This window comes from Ranitomeya variabilis, chromosome 5 (assembly GCF_051348905.1).
Source record: "Ranitomeya variabilis isolate aRanVar5 chromosome 5, aRanVar5.hap1, whole genome shotgun sequence".
Taxonomy (NCBI): Eukaryota; Metazoa; Chordata; class Amphibia; order Anura; family Dendrobatidae; genus Ranitomeya; species Ranitomeya variabilis.
Window position 1 is genome coordinate 665,350,402 of NC_135236.1, and position 26,776 is coordinate 665,377,177.

The 26,776-nt window shown below is 41.6% G+C and overlaps 1 protein-coding gene across 2 annotated transcripts in view; it reads right to left on the reverse strand.

The window, feature by feature from the left end:
- The window catches only part of WNT7B (Wnt family member 7B), a 135,140-nt gene that overhangs the window by 80,689 nt on the left and 27,675 nt on the right, over positions 1–26,776 (reverse strand). The window contains exon 1 of one of the 2 annotated variants that reach the window (XM_077266638.1): positions 13,659–14,423. The exons of the other annotated variant lie outside the window; for it this stretch is intronic. Coding sequence (XP_077122753.1) covers positions 13,659–13,741 — 83 coding nt within the window. The 5' untranslated portion in view covers positions 13,742–14,423. Of the gene's footprint in view, positions 1–13,658; positions 14,424–26,776 lie in introns of those variants that run through there. 2 annotated transcript variants of the gene reach the window in all.

Here is a 26,776-nt window from a genome sequence, read left to right on the forward strand (position 1 = left end):
CTGGGTTCAGTGTACATGCACTATAGACACCATTGTATTACAGTGGGTCCAGGGTTCAGTGTACATGCACTATAGACACCATTGTATTACAGTGAGTCCAGGGTTCAGTGTACATGCACTACAGACACCATTGTATTACAGTGAGTCCAGGGTTCAGTGAACAAGCACTATAGACACCATTGTATTACAGTGAGTCCAGGGTTCAGTGTACATGCACTAAAGACACCATTGTATTACAGTGAGTCCAGGGTTCAGTGTGCAAGTGCAGCGCCCCAGAGTCCTGGTCGTTGCAGTAGCATGGTTCAGCCACTAAGGGGGGCCATGCTGCGTTCGATGGCACGGAAGGAGTTCTCTGAGCAGGTATCACAGTCACCAATACATTTCACAGCTGGGCCTCCGGGGGGAGCTAAGGGTGCTATTCATTAGGCCACTCCCCACCATAGTGGGTAAACTGGGGGTCAGGCAGGAAGTTAGAGAGAACGCTGACGGGATTGAACGGAGCAACACCTGGTGGCAGAGGGTGTTGTGAAGGGAGAGACTGTAGGGTCTCTGCCAGGGGTGGGATCCTGGCAGAGGCTTGGCATGGAAAGAACGTAAAGGGACCGTGCCTGCTCAGCATAGCGGCGGTGCCCAAGGAAGGACTAAGAAGCGAGATAGATTGTGCTGAGTGAGAAACGAAATCAAGCGAAAGGAGATACCAGTGAGGGTTGTGCTGAAAGAGGCAGCACCTTACTGAGGCGCACTACCGGTGGCCGGAACGCCGAGGAGGTAAAGAGTTTCAAGCCATACCTCAGACCTACGGCAGGGCAGTTAGCTTGAGGCGGACTGTCTCACGCATCACCCAGGAAGGCAAAGGGGGGTACCAACAGGAGAGGGGCGCAGATAGAGTCCCGGAAGATCTCCGAGCCTCCCCGTCATACGGGTGCGTTCCTACCATAGTATCTGGAGGGACGAGGAAGATCATTGCGAATTAAGTTGTTGTGAGGGAACACGAGAAACAGACACAACAGTTGTGGGGTACTTTCCGTAAGCACAGCAGGGAAGGACTGCAACACATAGCGCTAGAAGGAAGGCACCGATTTCCACCTGCAAGGAGAGCTCTGGAAGTGCCATTGGACCGGCCGGACTTGCGCAGCCTGGTGAGCCGTATTCCGGACTGAGGACCCAGAGAGCTTCAGTAAAGAGGTAAAGAGACTGCAACCTGGTGTCCTCGTTATTTACCGCGACCTGCACCCCACAACTGCACCGCTACAACATCACTTATTGCACCGGACGTCCCCCACTGACAGACAGGGCCACGGACCGGGTCTAGCCACCGTGACAACCCCAGGACTGAGACCTAGAGGCCCGGCTCCAGGTACCCCTCGGCCCTGCGGCGGTGTGGGGGCGCTCCAACTTGGCGTCACGAACAGGATCTACTTAAGCCTGAAGAATCAGGTCATGTGTGCCTAGAGACTGTGATTTACTGTGCTTGGACTGTACTTTATTGCAAGATTGTGCTGCGCCATTGGCCGCCAGAAGTTCCCGCCAAAAGGCGCCGCCATTGCTACACCCCAGGAGAAGGAGGGTGTGTTATGGGCGGAGACTCTCAGTGTGGCGCGAGAAATGGCTACCGCCCCCTGCACTTCTGGCTGCAGAGGAATGACCTGCCCCAAAGCAGAAGAGAAACACCCCTTGATATGCAACGGCGAGAGGCTGGTGACGGAGAAGCCCGACCTCAGAGAAATGGCGGAGCTAGGTGCATGCACTGCCACCGACTATCAGGCAGCGATGATGAACGGCGAGTGCCTGAGCGAGGAAGAAGCAGTTCAGGCCTGCCTTTCTTCACCGGAGATGGACCGGAAGCATGCGGATCCGACAGCGGAGTTACGTCCACCAATCCCGACCTCGGAGTTAGAGGAGGAGGAACCACAGCCAGCGGAGCCGAATCCGAGCATCCCATTGGAGGAGCCCCGGTCCGGGCTGCAGCAGACTCTAGCGTCCTCGTTAACGGACCGGAGCGACACCGATGGAACCATATTGGGCGCAGGTATGGCCGGCGTCCCTGCTCCCCTCCGCGAGCCCGCTTCCATGACCCACCTCTATCGCAGTAGGGAGCGACTTATCTCGGCAGGGCTAATGGTGCTATCCCCCGATGACCTGGGAAGGATGGTGCCACCGCTGTCGACTGGAGTGGGGGAGCCTGTGGATATGAGCTTAGATGGAGTAGTTCTTCGGTGGGACACCCCCTGGTTTAGAGCAGATGGATCCCGGGAGAACGGGTCCACTCTTGCGGTGCTTACATGGGAACAATATAGACAGTGCTTGATTCTACAGTGGAAAGGCCGGAAAGAGGCCGAGTCGATGGGCCCATCGAAAGTACAACAACCCCCTCCGGCATGGGATGACAGAGCTGTGACAAGGCGGGGCACTGTGTTGGCCTACCATGCAAGAAGAGGGTGGGGCCTCATACACGAGCCAGGATTGAATACTGACGTTTTTGTTGCGCATTGTAACGTGAGGGCTCCCTGCTGTGGCCGAAGTGGAGAACCATTGCAAAAGGGGGATTCGGTGACCTACAGCCGCCACCAGAACCCGCTCGGGTGGTATGCACGGAATGTTCGGCGGTGTATGTCTGGAGCCGCGACCCTTACCGCCTCGGACCTGGTCCCAGGAGCACCCGATCTTGTCACCATCGCAACGGTGCGCCTGGTTGCGGCCACCGAGTTGGCCAGTCGAGTTCATCTTCACGTTCGAACCGCGGACGCTGGCACCACGGTGGATGGGGGGCAGGAGCCCAAGCCACCAGAAGAAGAATAAACCTCGGAAACCTGAAAATGTAAATAGTTACTGTTTGTCTTTTATTCCTTTAAGTTGTTGCTAAACCCGCCCAGGGTTAATGGATCCCTCTGTTAACCCGGGATCCTCTTTGGTTGTTTTTCTTTCCTAAAATTTTTGCACAAGTTTAAAGAACTGCAGAAATCATGGACTGTGCATGATTCGAACTTCCCTTGTAAATAGTTTGCACCTTCTTAAAGGTGCTCCCTACTGGTTTTAGCCAAAGACACTTTGCGAAGATATTTGCCCTATTTGTTTAAGCCAAGGACACTTTGCGAAGATACCTTTCCTACCGGTTCTAGTTAAAGACACTTTGCGAAGATACCATGCCGGAACCTTTGCATGGGCCGGTAGGCTGAGGAGACGAGCTACCTTAGAAAGACTTGGTCTCCTCTTAAAGGGGATGTGAGAAACTGAACTTGAGAGAGATACTGTTGCAGAACAGTAATGCCATAATGATGCCTTGAAAAGAAATGTAACTGTTTTACATGCTAAGTTATATGTGTTGAATTTGTTAAAATGTGAAATTTGAATAATGTTTTGAAGACAGGAAAGATGCAGAGAGCCCGTAGGGGTAGAAGTAGAGGTCTGCACAGTTGAAAGTAAGAGAAGTAATAATGAGGGTGAGGATAGAAGGTAAACCCTGCGTCCCCATTGAAAAGTTACTTTGTTACTAAGGACAGAGAGTGAACCCGTAGGGGTTAGAGAGTGAGTCCTTAAAGGGGCCGAGTAGAGCTGGCTCAGAGTTCTTCAACCGAAAGGAATGTTATGTCTATACTGTGTATAGTAGCGAAAGGCAGTAGGCCCTGGCTGAACAGGGCGGTCCTGTAGAAGAAAGGAGAGGCAGTAGGCCTGGTGCCGTAGGGACAGGCGGTCCTGCAGGTTCACAAGAAGGAGAATGTAAAGTTGAAATGCCTTATAATGTGATTATAGGAAGGCCTTTGATAGACTAAGAGTGTGAGTTTCTTAAAGGCAATGTTAAGTTATTATTTCAAAAATTGCACTAAATAGAATACCCGGTTGGGTAACAGAAGTTATTTATACTCTGTAAATTATAAGGTTAATTATGTTTGTAACGTTACAAGTGTCCTCACCTCCCATAAAGGGAAGCCTACTTAAGTATACTTATTGTTATTGCACTCAACAAAATTGTATGTCTTTTTGCTAACCTGTATTGTTGTTTTTCTTCCCAGTCCCGGAGTACTGTGTTTAACCAGGGGGGAGTGCAGCGCCCCAGAGTCCTGGTCGTTGCAGTAGCATGGTTCAGCCACTAAGGGGGGCCATGCTGCGTTCGATGGCACGGAAGGAGTTCTCTGAGCAGGTATCACAGTCACCAATACATTTCACAGCTGGGCCTCCGGGGGGAGCTAAGGGTGCTATTCATTAGGCCACTCCCCACCATAGTGGGTAAACTGGGGGTCAGGCAGGAAGTTAGAGAGAACGCTGACGGGATTGAACGGAGCAACACCTGGTGGCAGAGGGTGTTGTGAAGGGAGAGACTGTAGGGTCTCTGCCAGGGGTGGGATCCTGGCAGAGGCTTGGCATGGAAAGAACGTAAAGGGACCGTGCCTGCTCAGCATAGCGGCGGTGCCCAAGGAAGGACTAAGAAGCGAGATAGATTGTGCTGAGTGAGAAACGAAATCAAGCGAAAGGAGATACCAGTGAGGGTTGTGCTGAAAGAGGCAGCACCTTACTGAGGCGCACTACCGGTGGCCGGAACGCCGAGGAGGTAAAGAGTTTCAAGCCATACCTCAGACCTACGGCAGGGCAGTTAGCTTGAGGCGGACTGTCTCACGCATCACCCAGGAAGGCAAAGGGGGGTACCAACAGGAGAGGGGCGCAGATAGAGTCCCGGAAGATCTCCGAGCCTCCCCGTCATACGGGTGCGTTCCTACCATAGTATCTGGAGGGACGAGGAAGATCATTGCGAATTAAGTTGTTGTGAGGGAACACGAGAAACAGACACAACAGTTGTGGGGTACTTTCCGTAAGCACAGCAGGGAAGGACTGCAACACATAGCGCTAGAAGGAAGGCACCGATTTCCACCTGCAAGGAGAGCTCTGGAAGTGCCATTGGACCGGCCGGACTTGCGCAGCCTGGTGAGCCGTATTCCGGACTGAGGACCCAGAGAGCTTCAGTAAAGAGGTAAAGAGACTGCAACCTGGTGTCCTCGTTATTTACCGCGACCTGCACCCCACAACTGCACCGCTACAACATCACTTATTGCACCGGACGTCCCCCACTGACAGACAGGGCCACGGACCGGGTCTAGCCACCGTGACAACCCCAGGACTGAGACCTAGAGGCCCGGCTCCAGGTACCCCTCGGCCCTGCGGCGGTGTGGGGGCGCTCCACATGCACTATAGAAACCATTGTATTACAGTGAGTCCAGGGTTTAGTGTACATGCACTATAGACACCATTGTATTACAGTGAGTCCAGGGTTCAGTGTGCATGCACTATAGAAACCATTGTATTACAGTGAGTCCAGGGTTCAGTATACATGCACTATAGACACCATTGTATTACAGTGAGTCCAGGGTTCAATGAACATGCACTATAGACACCATTGTATTACAGTGAGTCCAGGGTTCAGTGTACATGCACTAAAGACACCATTGTATTACAGTGAGTCCAGGGTTCAGTGTGCATGCACTATAGAAACCATTGTATTACAGTGAGTCCAGGGTTCAGTGTGCATGCAATATAGAAACCATTGTATTACAGTGAGTCCAGGGTTCAGTGAAGATGCACTATAGACACCATTGTCTTACAGTGAGTCCAGGGTTCAGTGTGCATGCACTATAGAAACCATTGTATTACAGTGAGTCCAGGGTTCATTGAACATGCACTATAGTCACCATTGTATTACAGTGAGTCCAGGGTTCAGTGAACATGCACTATAGACACTATTGTCTTACAGTGAGTCCAGGGTTCAGTGTGCATGCACTATAGAACCCATTGTATTACAGTGAGTCCAGGGTTCAGTGTACATGCACTATAGACACCATTGTATTACAGTGAGTCCAGGGTTCAGTGTACATACACTATAGACACCATTGTATTACAGTGAGTCCAGGCTTCAGTGTGCATGCACTATAGACACCATTGTATTACAGTGAGTCCAGGGTTCAGTGTGCATGCACTATAGACACCATTGTATTACAGTGAGTCCAGGGTTCAATATGCATGCACTATAGACACCATTGTATTACAGTGAGTCCAGGGTTCAGTGTACATGCACTATAGAAACCATTGTATTACAGTGAGTCCAGGGTTCAGTGAACATGCACTATAGACACCATTGTATTATAGTGAATCCAGGGTTTAGTGTACATACACTATAGACACCATTGTATTACAGTGGGTCCAGGGTTCAGTGTACATGCACTATAGACACCATTGTATTACAGTGAGTCCAGGGTTCAGTGTACATGCACTATAGACACCATTGTATTACAGTGGGTCCAGGGTTCAGTGTACATGCACTATAGACACCATTGTATTACAGTGAGTCCAGGGTTCAGTGAACATGCACTATAGACACCATTGTATTATAGTGAATCCAGGGTTCAGTGTACATACACTATAGACACCATTGTATTACAGTGGGTCCAGGGTTCAGTGTACATGCACTATAGACACCATTGTATTACAGTGAGTCCAGGGTTCAGTGAACATGCACTATAGACACCATTGTATTATAGTGAATCCAGGGTTCAGTGTACATACACTATAGACACCATTGTATTACAGTGGGTCCAGGGTTCAGTGTACATGCACTATAGACACCATTGTATTACAGTGAGTCCAGGGTTCAGTGAACATGCACTATAGACACCATTGTATTATAGTGAATCCAGGGTTCAGTGTACATACACTATAGACACCATTGTATTACAGTGGGTCCAGGGTTCAGTGTACATGCACTATAGAAACCATTGTATTACAGTGAGTCCAGGGTTCAGTGAACATGCACTATAGACACCATTGTATTATAGTGAATCCAGGGTTCAGTGTACATACACTATAGACACCATTGTATTACAGTGGGTCCAGGGTTCAGTGTACATGCACTATAGACACCATTGTATTACAGTGAGTCCAGGGTTCAGTGTACATGCACTATAGACACCATTGTATTACAGTGAGTCCAGGGTTCAGTGAACATGCACTATAGACACCATTGTATTACATTGAGTCCAAAGTTCAGTGTACATGCACTAAAGACACCATTGTATTACAGTGAGTCCAGGGTTCAGTGTGCATGCACTATAGAAACCATTGTATTACAGTGAGTCCAGGGTTCAGTGTACATGCACTATAGACACCATTGTATTACAGTGAGTCCAGGGTTCAGTGAACATGCACTATAGACACCATTGTATTACAGTGAGTCCAGGGTTCAGTGTGCATGCACTAAAGACACCATTGTATTACAGTGAGTCCAGGGTTCAGTGTGCATGCACTATAGACACCATTGTATTACAGTGAGTCCAGGGTTCAGTGTGCATGAACTATAGACACCATTGTGTTACATTGAGTCCAGGTTTCAGTGTATATGCACTATAGACACCATTGCATTACAGTGAGTCCAGGGTTCAGTGATCATGCACTATAGACACCATTGTATTACAGTGAGTCCAGGGTTCAGTGTACATGCACTAAAGACACCATTGTATTACAGTGAGTCCAGGGTTCAGTGTGCATGCACTATAGAATGTGCATGCACTATAGAAACCATTGTATTACAGTGAGTCCAGGGTTCAGTGTACATGCACTATAGACACCATTGTATTACAGTGAGTCCAGGGTTCAGTGTACATGCACTATAGACACCATTGTATTACAGTGAGTCCAGGGTTCAGTGAACATGCACTATAGACACCATTGTATTACAGTGAGTCCAGGGTTCAGTGTACATGCACTAAAGACACCATTGTATTACAGTGAGTCCAGGGTTCAGTGTGCATGCACTACAGAAACCATTGTATTACAGTGAGTCCAGGGTTCAGTGACCATGCACTATAGACACCATTGTATTACAGTGAGTCCAGGGTTCAGTGTGCATGCACTATAGAAACCATTGTATTACAGTGAGTCCAGGGTTTAGTGTACATGCACTATAGACACCATTGTATTACAGTGAGTCCAGGGTTCAGTGAACATGCACTATAGACACCATTGTATTACAGTGAGTCCAGGGTTCAGTGAACATGCACTATAGACACCATTGTATTACAGTGAGTCCAGGGTTCAGTGTACATGCACTATAGACACTATTGTCTTACAGTGAGTCCAGGGTTCAGTGTGCATGCACTATAGAAACCATTGTATTACAGTGAGTCCAGGGTTCAGTGTACATGCACTAAAGACACTATTGTCTTACAGTGAGTCCAGGGTTCAGTGTGCATGCACTATAGAAACCATTGTGTTACATTGAGTCCAGGGTTCAGTGAACATGCACTATAGACACCATTGTGTTACAGTGAGTCCAGGGTTCAGTGTGCATGCACTATAGACACTATTGTCTTACAGTGAGTCCAGGGTTCAGTGTACATGCACTATAGAAACCATTGTATCACAGTGAGTCCAGGGTTCAGTGTGCATGCACTATAGACACCATTGTATTACAGTGAGTCCAGGGTTCAGTGTGCATGCACTATAGAAACCATTGTATTACAGTGAGTCCAGGGTTCAGTGAACATGCACTATAGACACCATTGTATTACAGTGAGTCCAGGGTTCAGTGTACATACACTATAGACACCATTGTATTACAGTGAGTCCAGGGTTCAGTGTGCATGCACTGTAGACACCATTGTATCACAGTGAGTCCAGGGTTCAGTGTGCATGCACTATAGACACCATTGTATTACAGTGAGTCCATGGGGCAGTGTACATGCACTATAGACACCATTGTATTACAGTGAGTCCAGGGTTCAGTGTACATGCTCTATAGAAACCATTGTATTACAGTGAGTCCAGGGTTTAGTGTACATGCACTATAAACACCATTGTATTACAGTGAGTCCAGGGTTCAGTGTGCATGCACTATAGACACCATTGTATTACAGTGAGTCCAGGGTTCAGTGTACATACACTATAGACATCATTGTGTTACAGTGAGTCCAGGGTTCAGTGTACATGCACTATAGACACCATTGTATTACAGTGAGTCCAGGGTTCAGTGTGCATGCACTATACAGACCATTGTATTACAGTGAGTCCAGGGTTCAGTGTACATGCACTATAGACACAATTGTGTTACAGTGAGTCCAGGGTTCAGTGTACATGCACTATAGACACCATTGTATTACAGTGAGTCCAGGGTTCAGTGTACATGCACTATAGAAACCATTGTATTACAGTGAGTCCAGGGTGCAGTGTACATGCACTATAGACACCATTGTATTAGACACCATTGTATTACAGTGAGTCAAGGGTTCAGTGTACATGCACTATAGAAACCATTGTGTTACAGTGAGTCCAGGGTGCAGTGTACATGCTCTATAGAAACCACTGTATTACAGTGAGTCCAGGGTTCAGTGTGCATGCACTATAGAAACCATTGTATTACAGTGAGTCCAGAGTTCAGTGTGCATGCACTATAGACACCATTGTGTTACAGTTAGTCCAGGGTTCAGTGTGCATGCACTATAGACACCATTGTATTACAGTGAGTCCTGGGTTCAGTGTACATGCACTATAGAAACCATTATATTACAGTGAGTCCAGGGTTCAGTGTGCATGCACTATAGACACCATTGTATTACAGTGAGTCCAGGGTTCAGTGTGCATGCACTATAGACACCATTGTGTTACAGTGAGTCCAGGGTTCAGTGTACATGCACTATAGACACCATTGTATTGCAGTCAGTCTGGGAGTCATATTATAACAGTGATTTCAGGGATCAGAGTTGTTGCACTATAGAAACCATCCTGTTGCAGAGAGTCCAGGAATCAGCAAGCCTTCGCATTGAAGGAGCATTAAGTAATGCCAATTTTTCCATTTGACTTTTAAGAAAGAATGTCCTTGAATTAAAAAAAAAAAATTGTAATTCATCCATCGGTTTCTGCAATCATTCACTTGTAATTCCTTTTGCAACTGTGTTCTGGTATCGCAGTGTTTCCAGCTCCAGCAATGAAAAGATATAATTATGTCACACAGCCCGGGTAACCACGAGCATCTCAGCATCTGGTATGTGGTCAAAAACTTTTGTTTCAAGATCAGAACTATTTATAGGGAGCAAAATTTTTTTCAGGATAGTAATTTCCTATACGGTTTTATGAAAATATGGCTGCATTTATGTAAAAAAAATAAAAAATATTCCAAATATTTCATGTTGTTCTTCTAGAACGCAGCCAAGGCATCCTTAGAACAAACTGTGACCTAAAAATCTCTTGTGCAAATTTACAAAAAAAATTTAATATCCAATAATAATAATCAATAATAAATAATAAATTTAACCAATAAATGACTGGCTATATGGGCTGCACCAGTGAAGCAAGTGTCCCTTTATAGTCCTAGGGCCTAAGATTTGGGTCAAAGGAGGTCATAATCCCCAAAAATGTGTATCACTCAATGTGATAGATTGCACCACAAACATTACCCCTCAATAACAGTATTATTATACTTGTACATATCTAAAACTCAGGTCTCTAAATCTCACGAAATGGGGGATGCCCAGCCGAATCTCACCTCTCCCAAAGCATAAATTCTACAAACTTCTATAAATTAAATGAATCGTTCATCTGATGATTATTTGTGTCTAATAAATGGCCAAACATCAGCCAAAACTCAATAAGATTAAACATTTCCTCCTGCTTTAACTTAAGTCATCAGATGGAAAAGTCTGAATTATCCCGACCAACAATATCGCAGAAGAAATACAGACTTAAGAAGACGACACATTGCTCAGAAAGATGGGCAAAACAGAGAACAGGTTTCCCACAAAAAAGAAAACAAAATGGGGGTATAGGCTAATGAACCTGATAGATAATAGATAATAGATAGATAATCGATAATAGATAGATAATAGATAGATAGAAAATAGATAGATAATCGATAATAGATAGATAATACATAGATAATAGATAGATGATAGATAGATAGATAATAGATAGATAATAGATAATAGATAGATAGAAAATAGATAGATGATAGATAATAGATAGATGATAGATAATCGATAATAGATAGATAATACATAGATAATAGATAGATAGAAAATAAATAGATAGATAATTTATAGATGATAGATAGATAATAGATAGATAATACATAGATAATGGATAGATGATAGATAGATAATAGATAGATGATAGATAGATAATAGATGATAGATATATAGATAGATAATAGATAGATAATAGATAGAAAATAAATAGATAGATAATAGATAGATGATAGATAGATAATAGATCATATATAGATGATAGATAGATAGATAATATATAGATAATAGATAGATAAATAGATACATATATAATAGATAGATAATAGATAGATGATAGATAATAGGTATACAGATAGATGATAGATAATAGATAGATAATAGATAGATAGACAGATAATAGATAGATAGTAGATGATAGATAGATGATAGATAGATAATAGATAGATAATAGATAGATAGATAGATAATAGATAATAGATAGATAATAGATAGAAAATAAATAGATAGATAATAGATAGATGATAGATAGATAATAGATCATAGATAGATAGATAGATGATAGATAATAGATAGATAGATAATATATAGATAATAGATAGATAAATAGATACATAGATAATAGATAGATAATAGATAGATAATAGATAGATGATAGATAGATAGATAGATAATAGATAGATAGATAGATAATAGATAGATAGATAGATAGATAGATAATAGATAGATAATAGATAGATGATAGATAGATAGATAATAGATAGATAGATAGATAATAGATAGATAATAGATAGATAATAGATAGATAGATAATAGATGATAGATAGATAATAGATAGATAATAGATAGATAATAGATAGATGATAGATAGATAGATAGATAATAGATAGATGATAGATAATAGATAGATAGATTATAGATAATAGACAGATAATAGATAGATAGATGATAGATAGATAATAGATAGATAGATGATAGATAGATAGATAATATATAAATAATAGATATATAGATAGATAATAGATAGATGAAAATGTTTGCACGTTTACGTTTTGTAGAACACCTGCACATAGTTACATCACACACATATGTAAATGCCAATAAAATGAAAAAAGTGATATAGGAAATAAATAAATATTCACCTATAAATCTCATTTCTGCCCTCAGGCGTCACAAACTCTACTCCAGAATAAATGCAGCAGTCACATAATGCAATGAATGACATTGGATAAAAAGCAATTAAATAAATAAATAAATCATTATCATTACAGCTTTAAATTATAAGCACAAGTGGGAAGAAACTACAGTCTGAAAAGTTGTGGCACATAGAGCTGACTACAGGCGTCTGCAGCATCCGACCCCGGTGACCTGCAATGTCTGCATTCACACCAGTTATCAACCATTTCATGCCAAAGAATGCCAAGCAGATCATGGCACAACTAAGTAAATGGCAAAAAAAGCATATAACTAAGCAAAGCATAAAAAAAAAGAAGTGTTTTAAATAAAAAAAAATAATACAAATAAATAAACAATAAATAATAATTAATAAATAAACACTTATTCAATAATAAATAAATACCATACATAAAATAAGAAATATATTCCATAAAGAAATAAAAATAAAGAAAAATGGCAGTAAAAAAAAAAATAAAGCAATATATGGGATAAAGGCACATACAGTATAATAAAAAATATATATATAAAAAACCCAAACAAAATATTAACTGCTTTAAAATTAAAAAATCCATAAATCCATAAATAATGAATAAATATATTGTAAATATGCATGTATACATAATTAATAAATAATATATAAAAAATCAATAAATAATTTAAAAATAGATAATAAATAATTGCAAAATTAATAAATAATACATCCAATAAAAATCAATACATAAATTGTAAATAATAATAAAAAAAAACAAATAAAAAATAAATACAGAAAAAAAATCCATAAATAAAAAAGGCAGTAAAGTAAAGTAAAAAAGGCTATATTAATAAAACAAATTACAAGAAAGAGAAATGCTTAAAGTAAATAGTTATATAAAATAGGTAATAAATAAGATATTAATAAATATAATAAACTAATCTAATCTATTTCATAATAATTGCAATAAAGCTATGTCGCACATTAAACACTGTTAAGCCATTGTAATTAATAAATCAAACATAGCATAGATTACATAAATCTGAGTAAATAATGATAAATAATTCTCGTAATAAAAAAATAAAATAAATAATTCATGGTTACGTATCTAAAAAAAAAAAGAAAAAATAATCCAAAAATATAATTAAAAAAAAAAAAAGTGCACATTATTGGGTAATATTGCAACTTTTTATCTAGTTTTTAAAACTTTTAAAATAAATCTGAATAAATAATGAGAAATAATTCAGTTTTCATAAAAATTTAAATAAATATTTCATGATCACATGTCTCCAAAAAAAAAAGAAAAAATAATCCAAAAGTATAATCAAGAATAAAAGAAAATACTTTTTTGCCTACTTTTTAAAACTTTCCATGTTATTTTTGCCACGAAGGACAGCGCCCCCTTCTGTTATATTTTATACTCTGAATGCACCTGTCACTTTAAGAAATAAAAAATAAAATGATAAAAGAAAAAAAATTAAAAGAAAAAGGAAAAAACACATAAAATAAAAACTTACAGGTAACTGCCACTTGTAAGGATGAGGAATATCTGGGGGTAATGAAGCGAGAGTAATACACTGCGAGATGTGAGCAGAATCATGACTGTTGTCCTCTCATAGGGGATGGGGGGAAAAAAAAAAAGATCCTTGATAATTCCTGGTAAGGACCCCCCAAATCCTAGCCCCCTCCCCAGACGTGTAACTAATGAGGTCCGGTCCTAGCAGCAGCCTGCGGGGTTTGGGACTTTGTCATGTCTCAGTGGTTGCAGAGTTTTACAGACTGGGATCTGTGTGATGGTGGTTGGGATGGCAGAGAGCGAGGACCTCTCTTGTCTCCCTCTGGCTTTCATCAGCCTGTGCGCTGCCATTGGGCATGGAGGGGCTGCAGTCCGCCTACTTGTTTTTTAGAAAAAAGGGAGAAAAAAAAAAAAGGACGGAAGGAGGTGTACAGGGGCAATGACAATAGGGGGACAGAGATCCAGCTACTATAATCACCGGCTGGGATGCCGCCACGGGAGGAAAGGAGGCGGCGGGGGTCTTCCATCGCCTTTCCCATTTTTTTTCCCACCCCAGCTGTCCTGGACACTGTTCTTGGACCGTGGACAAGTGGAGCACAATGATGCCAGGACACCTTGCCAGGACTGTCTGTTGCCGAATTAACGTCAACCAGCTGTCCGCACTCACAATTTTTTTTTTAAATAAAGGGTTAAAACTGTCAATTTTTGGGATATAAATTTCATTTTTTTCATAGTCTTCTTTATTATCATTATTATATATATTTTTTTGTTAAATTTTGTCATTTTTGAGATTTTTTTTTTATATAGGTGGCGCTAGCTGGGAGTCACACGGGACTCACAATTTATGAAATAAAGGGTTAAAATTGTCAATTTTGAGCTATTATATATATATATATTTTTTTTTATTATTCTTTTTTATTACTATTTGTTTAGTTATTAATTTCTTTATTTTATTTTTTTTTTAAAGATATAAAGCGCTTGACTGGGAATCATAATTTATAAAATAAAGAGTTAAAATTGTCAATTATGTGTTAACTAGGCTGAAATTAATAAAAAAAATTTTTTTTTGCATAGATGGAGCAATTCATCTATTTTTCTATTATTATTTTGTACTAGCTGTACTACCCGGCTTCGCCCGGGGTAATAACTGCTGTTAGCAAAATAGAATGTGTTAACAAAAATTTATTCTGCACAAAAAAACACAAAACAAATAGATAGAAATGTAATTATTAAAAGGCAAAAACTAAGCTAATAGAAGCATTTTACAACATATATTTCAACACCAGAGATATTCCACACAGATTTAACTAAATTGGCCAAGTAATGTGAAGTAATCTTCTACTACTTATTCGAGAGCCTTTTGATAAACGACATTCTTAGTTTTTCCTTCAGGTGCAAAGACAAACAGATTTTTGGCTGTTCCAACTCTTGAACAGGCCACATAAAGTTGACCATGAGAAAAGCATGGAGATTGTAAATCTAAGCTAGCTGAAGAGCCCGGCGTTGCCTGGGCATAGTAAATATCTGTGGTTAGTTATAGCACCTCACTTCTCTTATTTTCCCATCTCGCCTCTCATTTTCCCCATCACATCTTTCATTTTCCCCCTCACATCTCTCATTTTCTCCCTCACACCTCTCATTTTCCCCCTCACTCCTCTTATTTTCCCCCTCACTCCTCTCATTCCCCCCTAACACTTGTCATTTCGACCTCACATCTGTCATTTTCCGATCACTCCACTATTTTCCCTCACTCCTCTCATTTTGCACTCACACCTTTTCATTTTCACCTCACACCTCTCATTTTCACCTCAGTATATACATGTTTGTCATCTCCCTTATATATAGTATACACCTGTATGTCATCTCCTGTATATAGTATATACCTGTATGTCATCTCCCCTGTATATAGTATATACCTGTATGTCATCTCCTCCTATATATAGTATATACCTGTATGTAATCTCCTCCTGTATATAGTATATACCTGTGTGTCATCTCACCTATATATAGTATATATATGTGTGTGTCATCTCCTCCTGTATATAGTATATACCTGTATGTCATCTCCTCCTATACATAGCACATACCTGTATGTCATCTCCTCCTGTATATACTATATACCTGTAGGTAATCTGCTCCTGTATATAGTATATACCTGTGTGTCATCTCCTTCTGTATATAGTATATACCTGTATGTCATCTCCTGCTGTATGTAGTATGTACCTGTATGTCATCTCCTCCTCTATATAGTATATACCTGTGTCATCTCTCCTGTATATAGTATATATCTGTGTGTCATCTCCTCCTGCATATAGTATATACCTGTGTGTCATCTCCCCTGTAAATAGTATATACCTGTGTGTCATCTCCTCCTGTATATAGTATATATCTGTATGTCATCTCCTCCTGTATTAGACCTCGTTCACACGTTATTTGCTCAGTATTTTTACCTCAGTATTTGTAAGCTAAATTGGCAGCCTGATAAATCTCCAGCCAACAGTAAGCCCACCCCCTGGCAGTATATATTAGCTCACACATACACATAATTGTTATGAACTATACTTTTGGGCTCCCTCTTGTGGTCACTCGCGGTATGGCTCTTGGATTCTCTTTCCTCAGGTTGGTAGTCACCTGTTCGTTAAGACTCTGGGTGTTTCTATTTAAACTTCCTGGAGTCTTAGTCCATTGCCTGGCATCCATGTAATCAGTCCTTGTCTGGTTGCTCTTGTCTACTGGTCCTGATTTTTGCAACATAAGCTAAGTCTTGCCTTCTTGTTTTTTGTTTATTTGTATTATTCTGTTTTTTGTCCAGCTTGTTCATAATGTGATTCCTGATTTTGCTGGAAGCTCTTAGGGGGCTGATATTCTCCCCCCATACCGTTAGTCGGTACGGGGGTTCTTGGCTATTCAGCGTGGATATTTTAGTAGGGTTTTTCACTGACCACATAAGTCCGCTTTCTATATTTCTGCTATTATTTAGTGGGCCTCTCTTTGCTGAATCTAGTTCATACTTACGTTTGTCCTTTCCTCTTACCTCACCGTTATTATTTGTTGGGGGCCTGTATCTACTTTGGGGTATCTTTCTCTGGAGGCAAGTGAGGTCTGTATTTTCTCTGAAAGGGTTAGTTAGATCTCCGGCTGGCGCGAGACGTCTAGAACCAACGTAGGTACGTTCCCCGGCTGCTATTAGTTGTGGGCTAGGATCAGGTATGTGGTCAGCTCAGTTACCACCTCCCTAAGAGCTAGTTTTTATGTTTGCAGACTTTGCTGAAGACCCTGAGATCCTCTGCCATTAGGATCACAACAGTATGCCAGGCCACTGAATAGTTAATGCATTGCAGAAGTGGGATTAAAAGAAAAGAGAAGTTCTGAGTTTTTTTTTTTTTTTCTTCCCCTTTAACTCTGAATGACTTGAAACTCTGCTGCAGACATGAATGTGCAAACTCTGATTACTAGTGTGGATCAGCTTGCTGCTCGGGTGCAGAGCATTCAGGATTTTGTTATTGGCAGTCCTATGTCAGAGCCTAAGATTCCTATTCCTGAGCTGTTCTCTGGAGATCGATTTAAATTTAGGAATTTTAGGAATAATTGTAAATTGTTTCTATCTTTGAGACCTCGCTCGTCTGGAGACTCAGCTCAGCAAGTTAAAATTGTTATCTCCTTCTTGCGGGGCGACCCTCAGGATTGGGCTTTCTCATTGGCGCCAGGAGATCCGGCATTGGCGAATATTGATGCGTTTTTTCTGGCGCTCGGATTGCTTTATGAGGAGCCCAATCTTGAAATTCAGGCAGAGAAGGCTTTGCTGGCTATTTCTCAGGGCCAGGATGAAGCCGAAGTGTATTGCCAAAAATTTCGGAAATGGTCCGTGCTTACTCAGTGGAATGAGTGTGCTCTGGCCGCAAATTTCAGAAATGGCCTTTCTGAAACTATTAAGAATGTGTTGGTGGGCTTTCACATTCCTACAAGTCTGAATGATTCTATGACGCTGGCCATTCAGATTGATCGGCGTTTGCGGGAGCGCAAATCCGCTAATCCTTTGGCGGTGTTGTCTGAACAGACGCCTGATATAATGCAATGTGATAGAATTCAGACTAGAACTGAACGGCAAAATCATAGACGTCAGAATGGGTTGTGTTTTTACTGTGGTGATTCTACACATGTTATATCAGCATGCTCTAAACGCCTAACAAAGTTTGTTAGTCCTGTCACCGTTGGTAACTTGCAGCCTAAATTTATTTTGTCTGTGACTTTAATTTGCTCATTGTCTTCCTACCCTGTTATGGCGTTTGTGGATTCAGGCGCTGCCCTGAGTCTTATGGACTTGTCGTTTGCCAGGCGCTGTGGTTTTGTCCTGGAGCCTTTAGAAAATCCTATTCCTCTTAGAGGTATTGATGCTACGCCATTGGCGGAGAATAAACCGCAGTATTGGACACAAGTGACCATGTGCATGACTCCTGAACATCGGGAGGTGATTCGTTTTCTTGTTCTGCATAAAATGCATGATTTGGTCGTTTTGGGTCTGCCATGGTTACAGGCTCATAATCCTGTTCTGGATTGGAGGGCTATGTCTGTGTCAGGGAATTCATTGCGATTCCCCGTCGGTGTCTATTGCTTCCTCCACTCCTTCAGAAGTTCCTGAGTTTTTGCTTGACTATCAGGATGTGTTCAGTGAGTCCAGGTCCAGTGCTCTTCCTCCTCATAGGAACTGTGACTGCGCCATAGATTTGATTCCTGGTAGCAAGTTTCCTAAGGGACGATTATTTAATCTGTCAGTACCTGAGCATGCCGCGATGCGTTCTTATATAAAGGAGTCTTTGGAGAAAGGACATATTCGTCCATCCTCTTCCCCTCTTGGTGCGGGATTCTTTTTTGTGGCCAAGAAAGACGGATCTTTGAGACCTTGTATAGACTATCGGCTTCTGAATAAAATCACGGTTAAATTTCAGTACCCTCTGCCACTATTGTCGGACTTGTTTGCTCGGATTAAGGGTGCCTGTTGGTTCACCAAGATAGATCTTCGTGGTGCGTACAACCTTGTGCGCATTAGGCAGGGAGATGAATGGAAAACTGCATTCAATACGCCCGAAGGTCATTTTGAGTACTTGGTGATGCCTTTTGGGCTCTCTAATGCTCCTTCAGTGTTTCAATCCTTTATGCATGACATCTTCCGGAAGTATCTAGATAAATTTGTGATTGTTTATCTGGATGACATTTTAGTTTTTTCTGATGATTGGGATTCTCATGTAAAGCAGGTCAGGATGGTGTTTCAGGTTTTGCGTGATAATGCTTTGTTTGTGAAGGGCTCAAAGTGTCTCTTTGGAGTGCAGAAGGTTTCCTTTTGGGGTTTTATCTTTTCCCCTTCTGCTGTGGAGATGGACCCAGTCAAGGTCCGAGCTATTCATGATTGGACTCAACCCACGTCTGTTAAGAGTCTTCAGAAGTTTTTGGGTTTTGCTAATTTCTACCGTCGTTTTATTGCTAACTTTTCTAGCATTGTTAAACCTCTGACGGATATGACCAAGAAAGGTTCTGATGTCGCTAATTGGGCTCCTGCGGCCATTGAGGCCTTCCGGGAGCTGAAGTGCCGGTTTACTTCGGCGCCTGTTTTGTGCCAGCCTGACATCTCACTTCCCTTTCAGGTTGAAGTGGATGCTTCTGAGATTGGTGCAGGAGCTGTTTTGTCGCAGAGAGGCTCTGGTTGCTCTATGATGAAACCATGTGCTTTCTTTTCCAGGAAGTTTTCGCCGGCTGAGCGGAACTATGATGTTGGTAATCGGGAGTTGTTGGCCATGAAGTGGGCATTTGAGGAGTGGCATCATTGGCTCAAGGGAGCTAAGCATCGTGTGGTGGTCTTGACTGATCACAAGAACCTGATGTATCTCGAGTCTGCTAAGCGCCTGAATCCTAGACATGCTCGTTGGTCATTGTTTTTCTCCCGTTTTGACTTTGTGGTCTCATACCTGCCTGGTTCGAAAAATGTGAAGGCTGATGCTCTCTCTAGGAGCTTTGTGCCTGATTCTCCTGGAGTCTCAGAGCCGGCTGGTATTCTTAAAGAGGGAGTGATTTTGTCGGCCATTTCTCCTGATTTGCGACGTGTGTTGCAGAGATTTCAGGCTGGTAGACCTGACTCTTGTCCACCTGATAGACTGTTTGTTCCTGATAAATGGACCAGCAGAGTTATTTCCGAGGTTCATTCCTCGGTGTTGGCAGGGCATCCTGGGATTTTTGGTACCAGAGATTTGGTGGCTAGGTCCTTTTGGTGGCCTTCCTTGTCACGGGATGTGCGTGCTTTTGTGCAGTCCTGTGGGACTTGTGCTTGGGCTAAGCCTTGCTGTTCTCGTGCCAGCGGGTTGCTTTTGCCCTTGCCCGTCCCGAAGAGGCCTTGGACACACATTTCCATGGATTTCATTTCAGATCTTCCGGTGTCTCAGGGAATGTCTGTCATCTGGGTGGTGTGTGATTGTTTTTCCAAGATGGTCCATTTGGTGCCCTTGCCTAAGTTGCCTTCCTCTTCCGATCTGGTTCCTTTGTTTTTTCAGAATGTGGTTCGTTTGCACGGCATTCCTGAGAATATCGTGTCTGACAGAGGATCCCAGTTTGTGTCCAGATTCTGGCGATCTTTTTGTGCTAAGATGGGCATTGATCTGTCATTTTCGTCTGCCTTTCATCCTCAGACTAATGGCCAAACGGAGCGAACTAATCAGACGCTGGAGGCTTATTTGAGTTGTTTTGTTTCTGCGGATCAGGATGATTAGGTGACCTTCTTGCCATTGGCTGAGTTTGCCCTCAATAATCGGGATAGTTCCGCTACTTTGGTTTCGCCATTTTTCTGCAACTCTGGTTTTCATCCTCGTTTCTCCTCGGGTCATGTTGAGCCTTCTGACTGTCCTGGGGTAGATTCCGTGGTTGATAGGTTGCAGCGGACTTGGAATCATGTGGTGGACAACTTGAAGTTGTCACAGGAGAAGGCTCAGCGTTTTGCCAACCGCCGCCGCAGTGTGGGTCCCCAACTTCGTGTTGGGGATTTGGTTTGGTTGTCTTCTCGGTTTGTCCCTCTGAAGGTTTCCTCTCCTAAGTTTAAGCCTCACTTTATTGGTCCTTATAGAATTTTGGAGGTCCTTAATCCGGTGTCTTTTCGTTTGGATCTTCCTGTGTCCTTTGCCATTCACAATGTGTTCCATAGGTCTTTGTTGCGGCGGTACATTGTGCCTGTGGTTCCTGCTGTTGACCCTCCTGCTCCGGTCTTGGTTGAGGGCGAGTTGGAGTATGTGGTGGAGAAGATCTTAGATTCTCGTCTCTCTAGACGGAGGCTTCAGTATCTGGTCAAATGGAAGGGCTATGGTCAGGAGGATAATTCCTGGGTGGTCGCCTCTGATGTTCATGCGGCCGATTTGGTTCGTGCTTTTCACGCTGCCCATCCTGATCGCCCTGGTGGTCGTATTGAGGGTTCGGTGACCCCTCCTTAAAGGGGGGGTACTGTTATGAACTATACTTTTGGGCTCCCTCCTGTGGTCACTCGCAGTATGGCTCTTGGATTCTCTTTCCTCAGGTTGGTAGTCACCTGTTCGTTAAGACTCTGGGTGTTTCTATTTAAACTTCCTGGAGTCTTAGTCCATTGCCTGGCATCCATGTAATCAGTCCTTGTCTGGTTGCTCTTGTCTACTGGTCCTGATTTTTGCAACATAAGCTAAGTCTTGCTTTCTTGTTTTTTGTTTATTTGTATTATTCTGTTTTTTGTCCAGCTTGTTCATAATGTGATTCCTGATTTTGCTGGAAGCTCTTAGGGGGCTGATATTCTCCCCCCATACCGTTAGTCGGTACGGGGGTTCTTGGATATTCAGCGTGGATATTTTAATAGGGTTTTTCACTGACCACATAAGTCCGCTTTCTATATTTCTGCTATTATTTAGTGGGCCTCTCTTTGCTGAATCTAGTTCATACTTACGTTTGTCCTTTCCTCTTACCTCACCGTTATTATTTGTTGGGGGCCTGTATCTACTTTGGGGTATCTTTCTCTGGAGGCAAGTGAGGTCTGTATTTTCTCTGAAAGGTTTAGTTAGATCTCCGGCTGGCGCGAGACGTCTAGAACCAACGTAGGCACGTTCCCCGGCTGCTATTATTTGTGGGCTAGGATCAGGTATGTGGTCAGCTCAGTTACCACCTCCCTAAGAGCTAGTTTTTATGTTTGCAGACTTTGCTGAAGACCCTGAGATCCTCTGCCATTAGGATCACAACACATAATAGACTGGTCATGTGACTGACAGCTGCCGGATTCCTATATGGTACATTTGTTGCTCTTGTAGTTTTTCAGCTTATTAATCAGATTTTTATTTTTGAAGGATAATACCAGACTTGTGTGTGTTTTAGGGCGAGTTTCATGTGTCAAGTTGTGTGTGTTGAGTTGCGTGTGGCGACATGCGTGTAGCGACTTTTGTGAGATGAGTTTTGTGTGGCAACTTTTTGTGTGTCGAGTTGCATGTGACAGGTTAGTGTAGCAAGTTGTGTGCAGCAAGTTTTGCGCATGGCGAGTTTTGCGCGTGGCGAGTTTTATGTGTGATGCCTTTTGAGTATGTGCAAGTTTTGTGTGAGGCAACTTTTGCATGTGTTGCAACTTTTGTGCATGTGGCAATTTTTCCGCGTGTGCAAGTTTTGCGTGTGGCGAGTTTTGCATGTGGAGAGTTTTGCACGTGTGGCGAGTTTTGCATGTGGAGAGTTTTGCGTGTGGCGAGTTTTGAGCGGCGACTTTTGTGTTTCAACTTTTATGTGGCGAGGTTGGTGTATGTGTGGTGAAATGTGCGCTGAGGGTGGTATATGTGTTCGAGCACGTGGTAGTGTGTGGCGCATTTTGTGTGTATGTTCATATCCCCGTGGTGGTGTGGTGATTATTCCATGTTGGGGCCCCACCTTAGCAACTGTACAGTATATACTCTTTGGCGCCATCGCTCTCATTCTTTAAGTCCTCCTTGTTCACATCTGGCAGCTGTTAATTTGCCTCCAACACTTTTCCTTTCATTTTTTTCCCCATTATGTAGATAGGGGCAAAATTGTTTGGTGAATTGGAAAGCGCGGGGTTAAAATTTCACCTCACAACATAGCCTATGACGCTCTCGGGGTCCAGACGTGTGACTGTGCAAAATTTTGTGGCTGTAGCTGCGACGGTTCAGATGCCAATCCCGGACATACACACACACATACATACACACATTCATCTTTATATATTAGATTACTATATGTTTAGTTATTAATTTATTTTATTTATTTTTTTTACATATAAAACGCCTGACTGGGAATCATAATTTATAAAATAAAGAGTTAAAGTTGTCATTTTTATTACCATATGTTTTAGTTAAGAAATTTTTGGGATTTTTTAATGTATAAAATGGCTAACTGGGAATTACAATTTATAAAGTAAAGGGTTAAAGTTGTCTATTATTGCTTATCTAGGCTGAAATTAACTTTTTTTTTTTTTGCATTTGTGGAGCAATTGATCTGCTTTTTTTTGTATTTTTATTATTGTATTTTTTCATCGCATCTTTCTTATCTAGATGGCGCTATAAACCAACAAATTGCCCATCATGGGCTGCCTAGGGTGTAATGAATTTAATTTTTTTTTTTGCATTGGATTGATCAGCTGTTTTTTATTATTATTTTTTGTATTTTTTTTCTCTATAGATGGCGCCATAAAATCAGCAGTCTGGAAAGCAAGCAGAAATCATTAAAAAAAAATAGTTAATTTTGCCCATGTTAAATTGATCAACTGTTTTCACTATTATGTTTTAATTATATTTATATAGTAATAATAATAATACTTATTATTATTATATTTGTTATAAATATTTATCATATTAAATTTATTATATTTTAAATATTATATTTATTGTTTTGTCTTTTTTTTTTATATAGGTGGCGCTATAAACCACCTGTTTGGGAAACAAGCATAAGTCGCACATTTTTTTTAAAGGGTTAAAATTGCCCATCATGCATAGTTAATCTACTGTTTTTCTACTAATTTTTATTACTATATTTTTGAATTATGAATTTTTCATATATATTTTTTTTAATATAGCTGTCGCTAAAACACCTAGCTTGGAATCACATATGAAATAAAGGGTTGGAATTGACCATTACGGGCTAACTAGGCTGACATTAATGATTTTTTTTTGCATAGGTTGGGACATTGATCTACTTTTTTTTTATTATATTTATTGTTATGTTTTTTCTTTATTATTTTTTTTTATATAGATGGCGCTATAAACCAGTAATCCGAGAAAGAAGCGGCAGTCTTGATTTAAAAAATAAAGGGTAAATATTACCCATCAGGAGTTACCTAGGGTGAAATTAATGCGTTTGTTCCTGTTTTTTGCAGTGAATTGATTAAAAATATAATAATAATAAAAATAAATTATTATTATTATTTTTTTTTCTATAGATGACACTGTAAACCAGCCGGCTGGGAATCAAGCAGCTGTATCAGTTACAGTTTAAAAAACAAAGGGTTAAAATTGAATATCATGGGCTACACGGGGAAATTAATTTCTATTTTTTTTGCATAGGTGGCGCAATTGAGCTACTTTTTTTTTTTTAATTATTCATTTTTAATATTATATTTTAGAATGAGTGATTTTTTTTTTTTTTAATAGAGATGGTGCTATAAATCACCTGGCTGAGGATTCACAATTTGTTTTAAAAAGGGATAAAATTGACCTTCTTGGGCTAGCAAGCAATTTATCTATTGTTATATTATTTTTATTACAATATATTTTTTTTAAATCTTTTTTATAATATACTATTATTTTTAAATTTTGAACCCCTTCATGACCTTGGGATTTTCCGTTTTTTCAGTGTTCGTTTTTCGCTCCCCTCCTTCCCAGAGCCATAACTTTTTTATTTTTCCGTCAATTTGGCCATGTGAGGGCTTATTTTTTGAGGGAGGAGTTGTACTTTTGAACGACATCATTGGTTTTACCATGTCATGTAATAGAAAACGGGAAAAAAATTCCAAGTGAAGCGAAATTGCAAAAAAAGTGCAATCCCACACTGGTTTTTTGCTTGGCTTTTTGCTAGGTTCACTAAATGCTAAAACTGACCTGACATTATGATTCTCCAGGTCAGTACGAGTTCATAGACACCTAACATGACTAGGTTATTTTTTATCTAAGTGGTGAAAAAAAATTCCAAACGTTGCTAAAAAAAAAAAAATTGCGCCATTTTCCGATACCCGTAGCGTTTCCATTTTTAATGATCTGGGGTCAGTTGAGGGCTTATTTTTTGCATGCCGAGCTGGCGTTTTTAATGATACCATTTTGGTGCAAATATGTTCTTTTGATCGCCCGTTATTGCATTTTAATGCAATGTCGTGGTGACCAAAAAAACGTAATTCTGGCGTTTCTAATTTTTTTCTCGCTACGCCGTTTAGCGATCAGGTTAATGCTTTTTTTATTGATAGATCGGGCGATTCTGAACGCGGCAATACCAAATATGTGTAGGTTTGATTTTTTTTTTATTGATTTATTTTGATTGGGGCGAAAGGGGGGTGATTTAAACTTTTATATTTTTTTTATTTTCTTCACATTTTTTTTTACTTTTTTTTTTTTACTTTTGCCATGCTTCAATAGCCTCCATGGGAGGCTAGAAGCAGGCACAGCACGATCACCACTGCTACATAGCAGCGATCTGATGTTCGCTGCTATGTAGCAGAAATGCAGGTGTGCTGTGAGCGCCGACCACAGGGTGGCGCTCACAGCTACCGGGGATCAGTAACCATAGAGGTCTCAAGGACCTCTATGGTTACAATGGAGAAGCATCGCCGACCTCTGATCATGTGACGGGGGTCGGCAATGCCATCATTTCCGGGCGCCCGGCCGGAAGCGCAGGTTAAATGCCGCTGTCTGCGTTTGACAGCGGCATTTAACTAGTTAATAGGTGCGGGCAGATCGCGATTCTGCCTGCGCCTATTACGGGCACATGTCAGCTGTTCAGAACAGCTGACATGTCCCGGCTTTGATGCCGCATCAAAGAGGAGGATCTGACCTCGGATGTACTATCCCGTCTGAGGTCAGAAAGGGGTTAATTATTAATTATTATTCAAGCTAATATTTGGAGGATGTGGCACCTTTCATTCAAGTATATTGAGAAGTTGTTTTCCTATTTTAAACACAAAAGTAAACTGAATCTAAAATCATAAAGTCTAAGTGTGAACAAAATTTAAAGCCCTGGGTTGGATGCTCCAAATTAAAAGGGACTATCCACTTTGGACAATTCCTTAGTGTTAGTGGGGTCCTTTGGTATTAAGCTAATCATAGATTGTCCCGATGCTGGGACTCCCAGTGATCACTTAGAATTCTGTCTGTAAGTGTTGAATTTCCCAGCAGTGCCCCCACAGGAGAAGTGAAGAATTACACTGAGTCCTCCAGAGAGAGAGAGAGACTTGCATTTTAGTGTTCTCATCAATAGAAAAGACTGCACTGATACACTGAGGCGAGTAGGGGGTCTACAGCGATGTCTCAGGATGGGGGGAGACATGCCATCACCCCATTACATGAATGGCGGCTGCCACTGTACACACAGGACAGGTATACAGAAACAGATGTGTATTAGCCAAGAATGATCTGAAAGGTTAATCCACTTGTGCAAGAGAACAAACAATGCGAGGAATGACAAATATTAAGGCACTCGAAACACCTCGCGTGGGATGGGGGAATCTGTGACTTCATCTCTTCTCTTCTGACATTAAGTAATATCACTTCACGTGTTATATTTAACCCCATGAGACACCGAGAGCGGAACATTCTACAGTCAGGGGAGGAAAGGGTAAGGTACCGTTACACTAAGCAACGCTCCAGCGATATAGACAACGATCCGACCTAAACTAGATCGCTGGAGCGTAGAGACGTCAAACACAGCAGCTCCTGAACGATGCGGGAGCGATCCAGTGACGTAACGGTGACTCACTTATCGTTCACGCTCCATGTAAAAACATTGCTGGCATCGTTGCCTTTGCTGTCAAACACGACGATACACGTCGATCTAGTGACCAAATAAAGTTCTGGACTTCTAGCTCCGACCAGCGATATCACAGCAGGATCCAGATCGCTGCTGCGTGTCAAACACAACGAGATC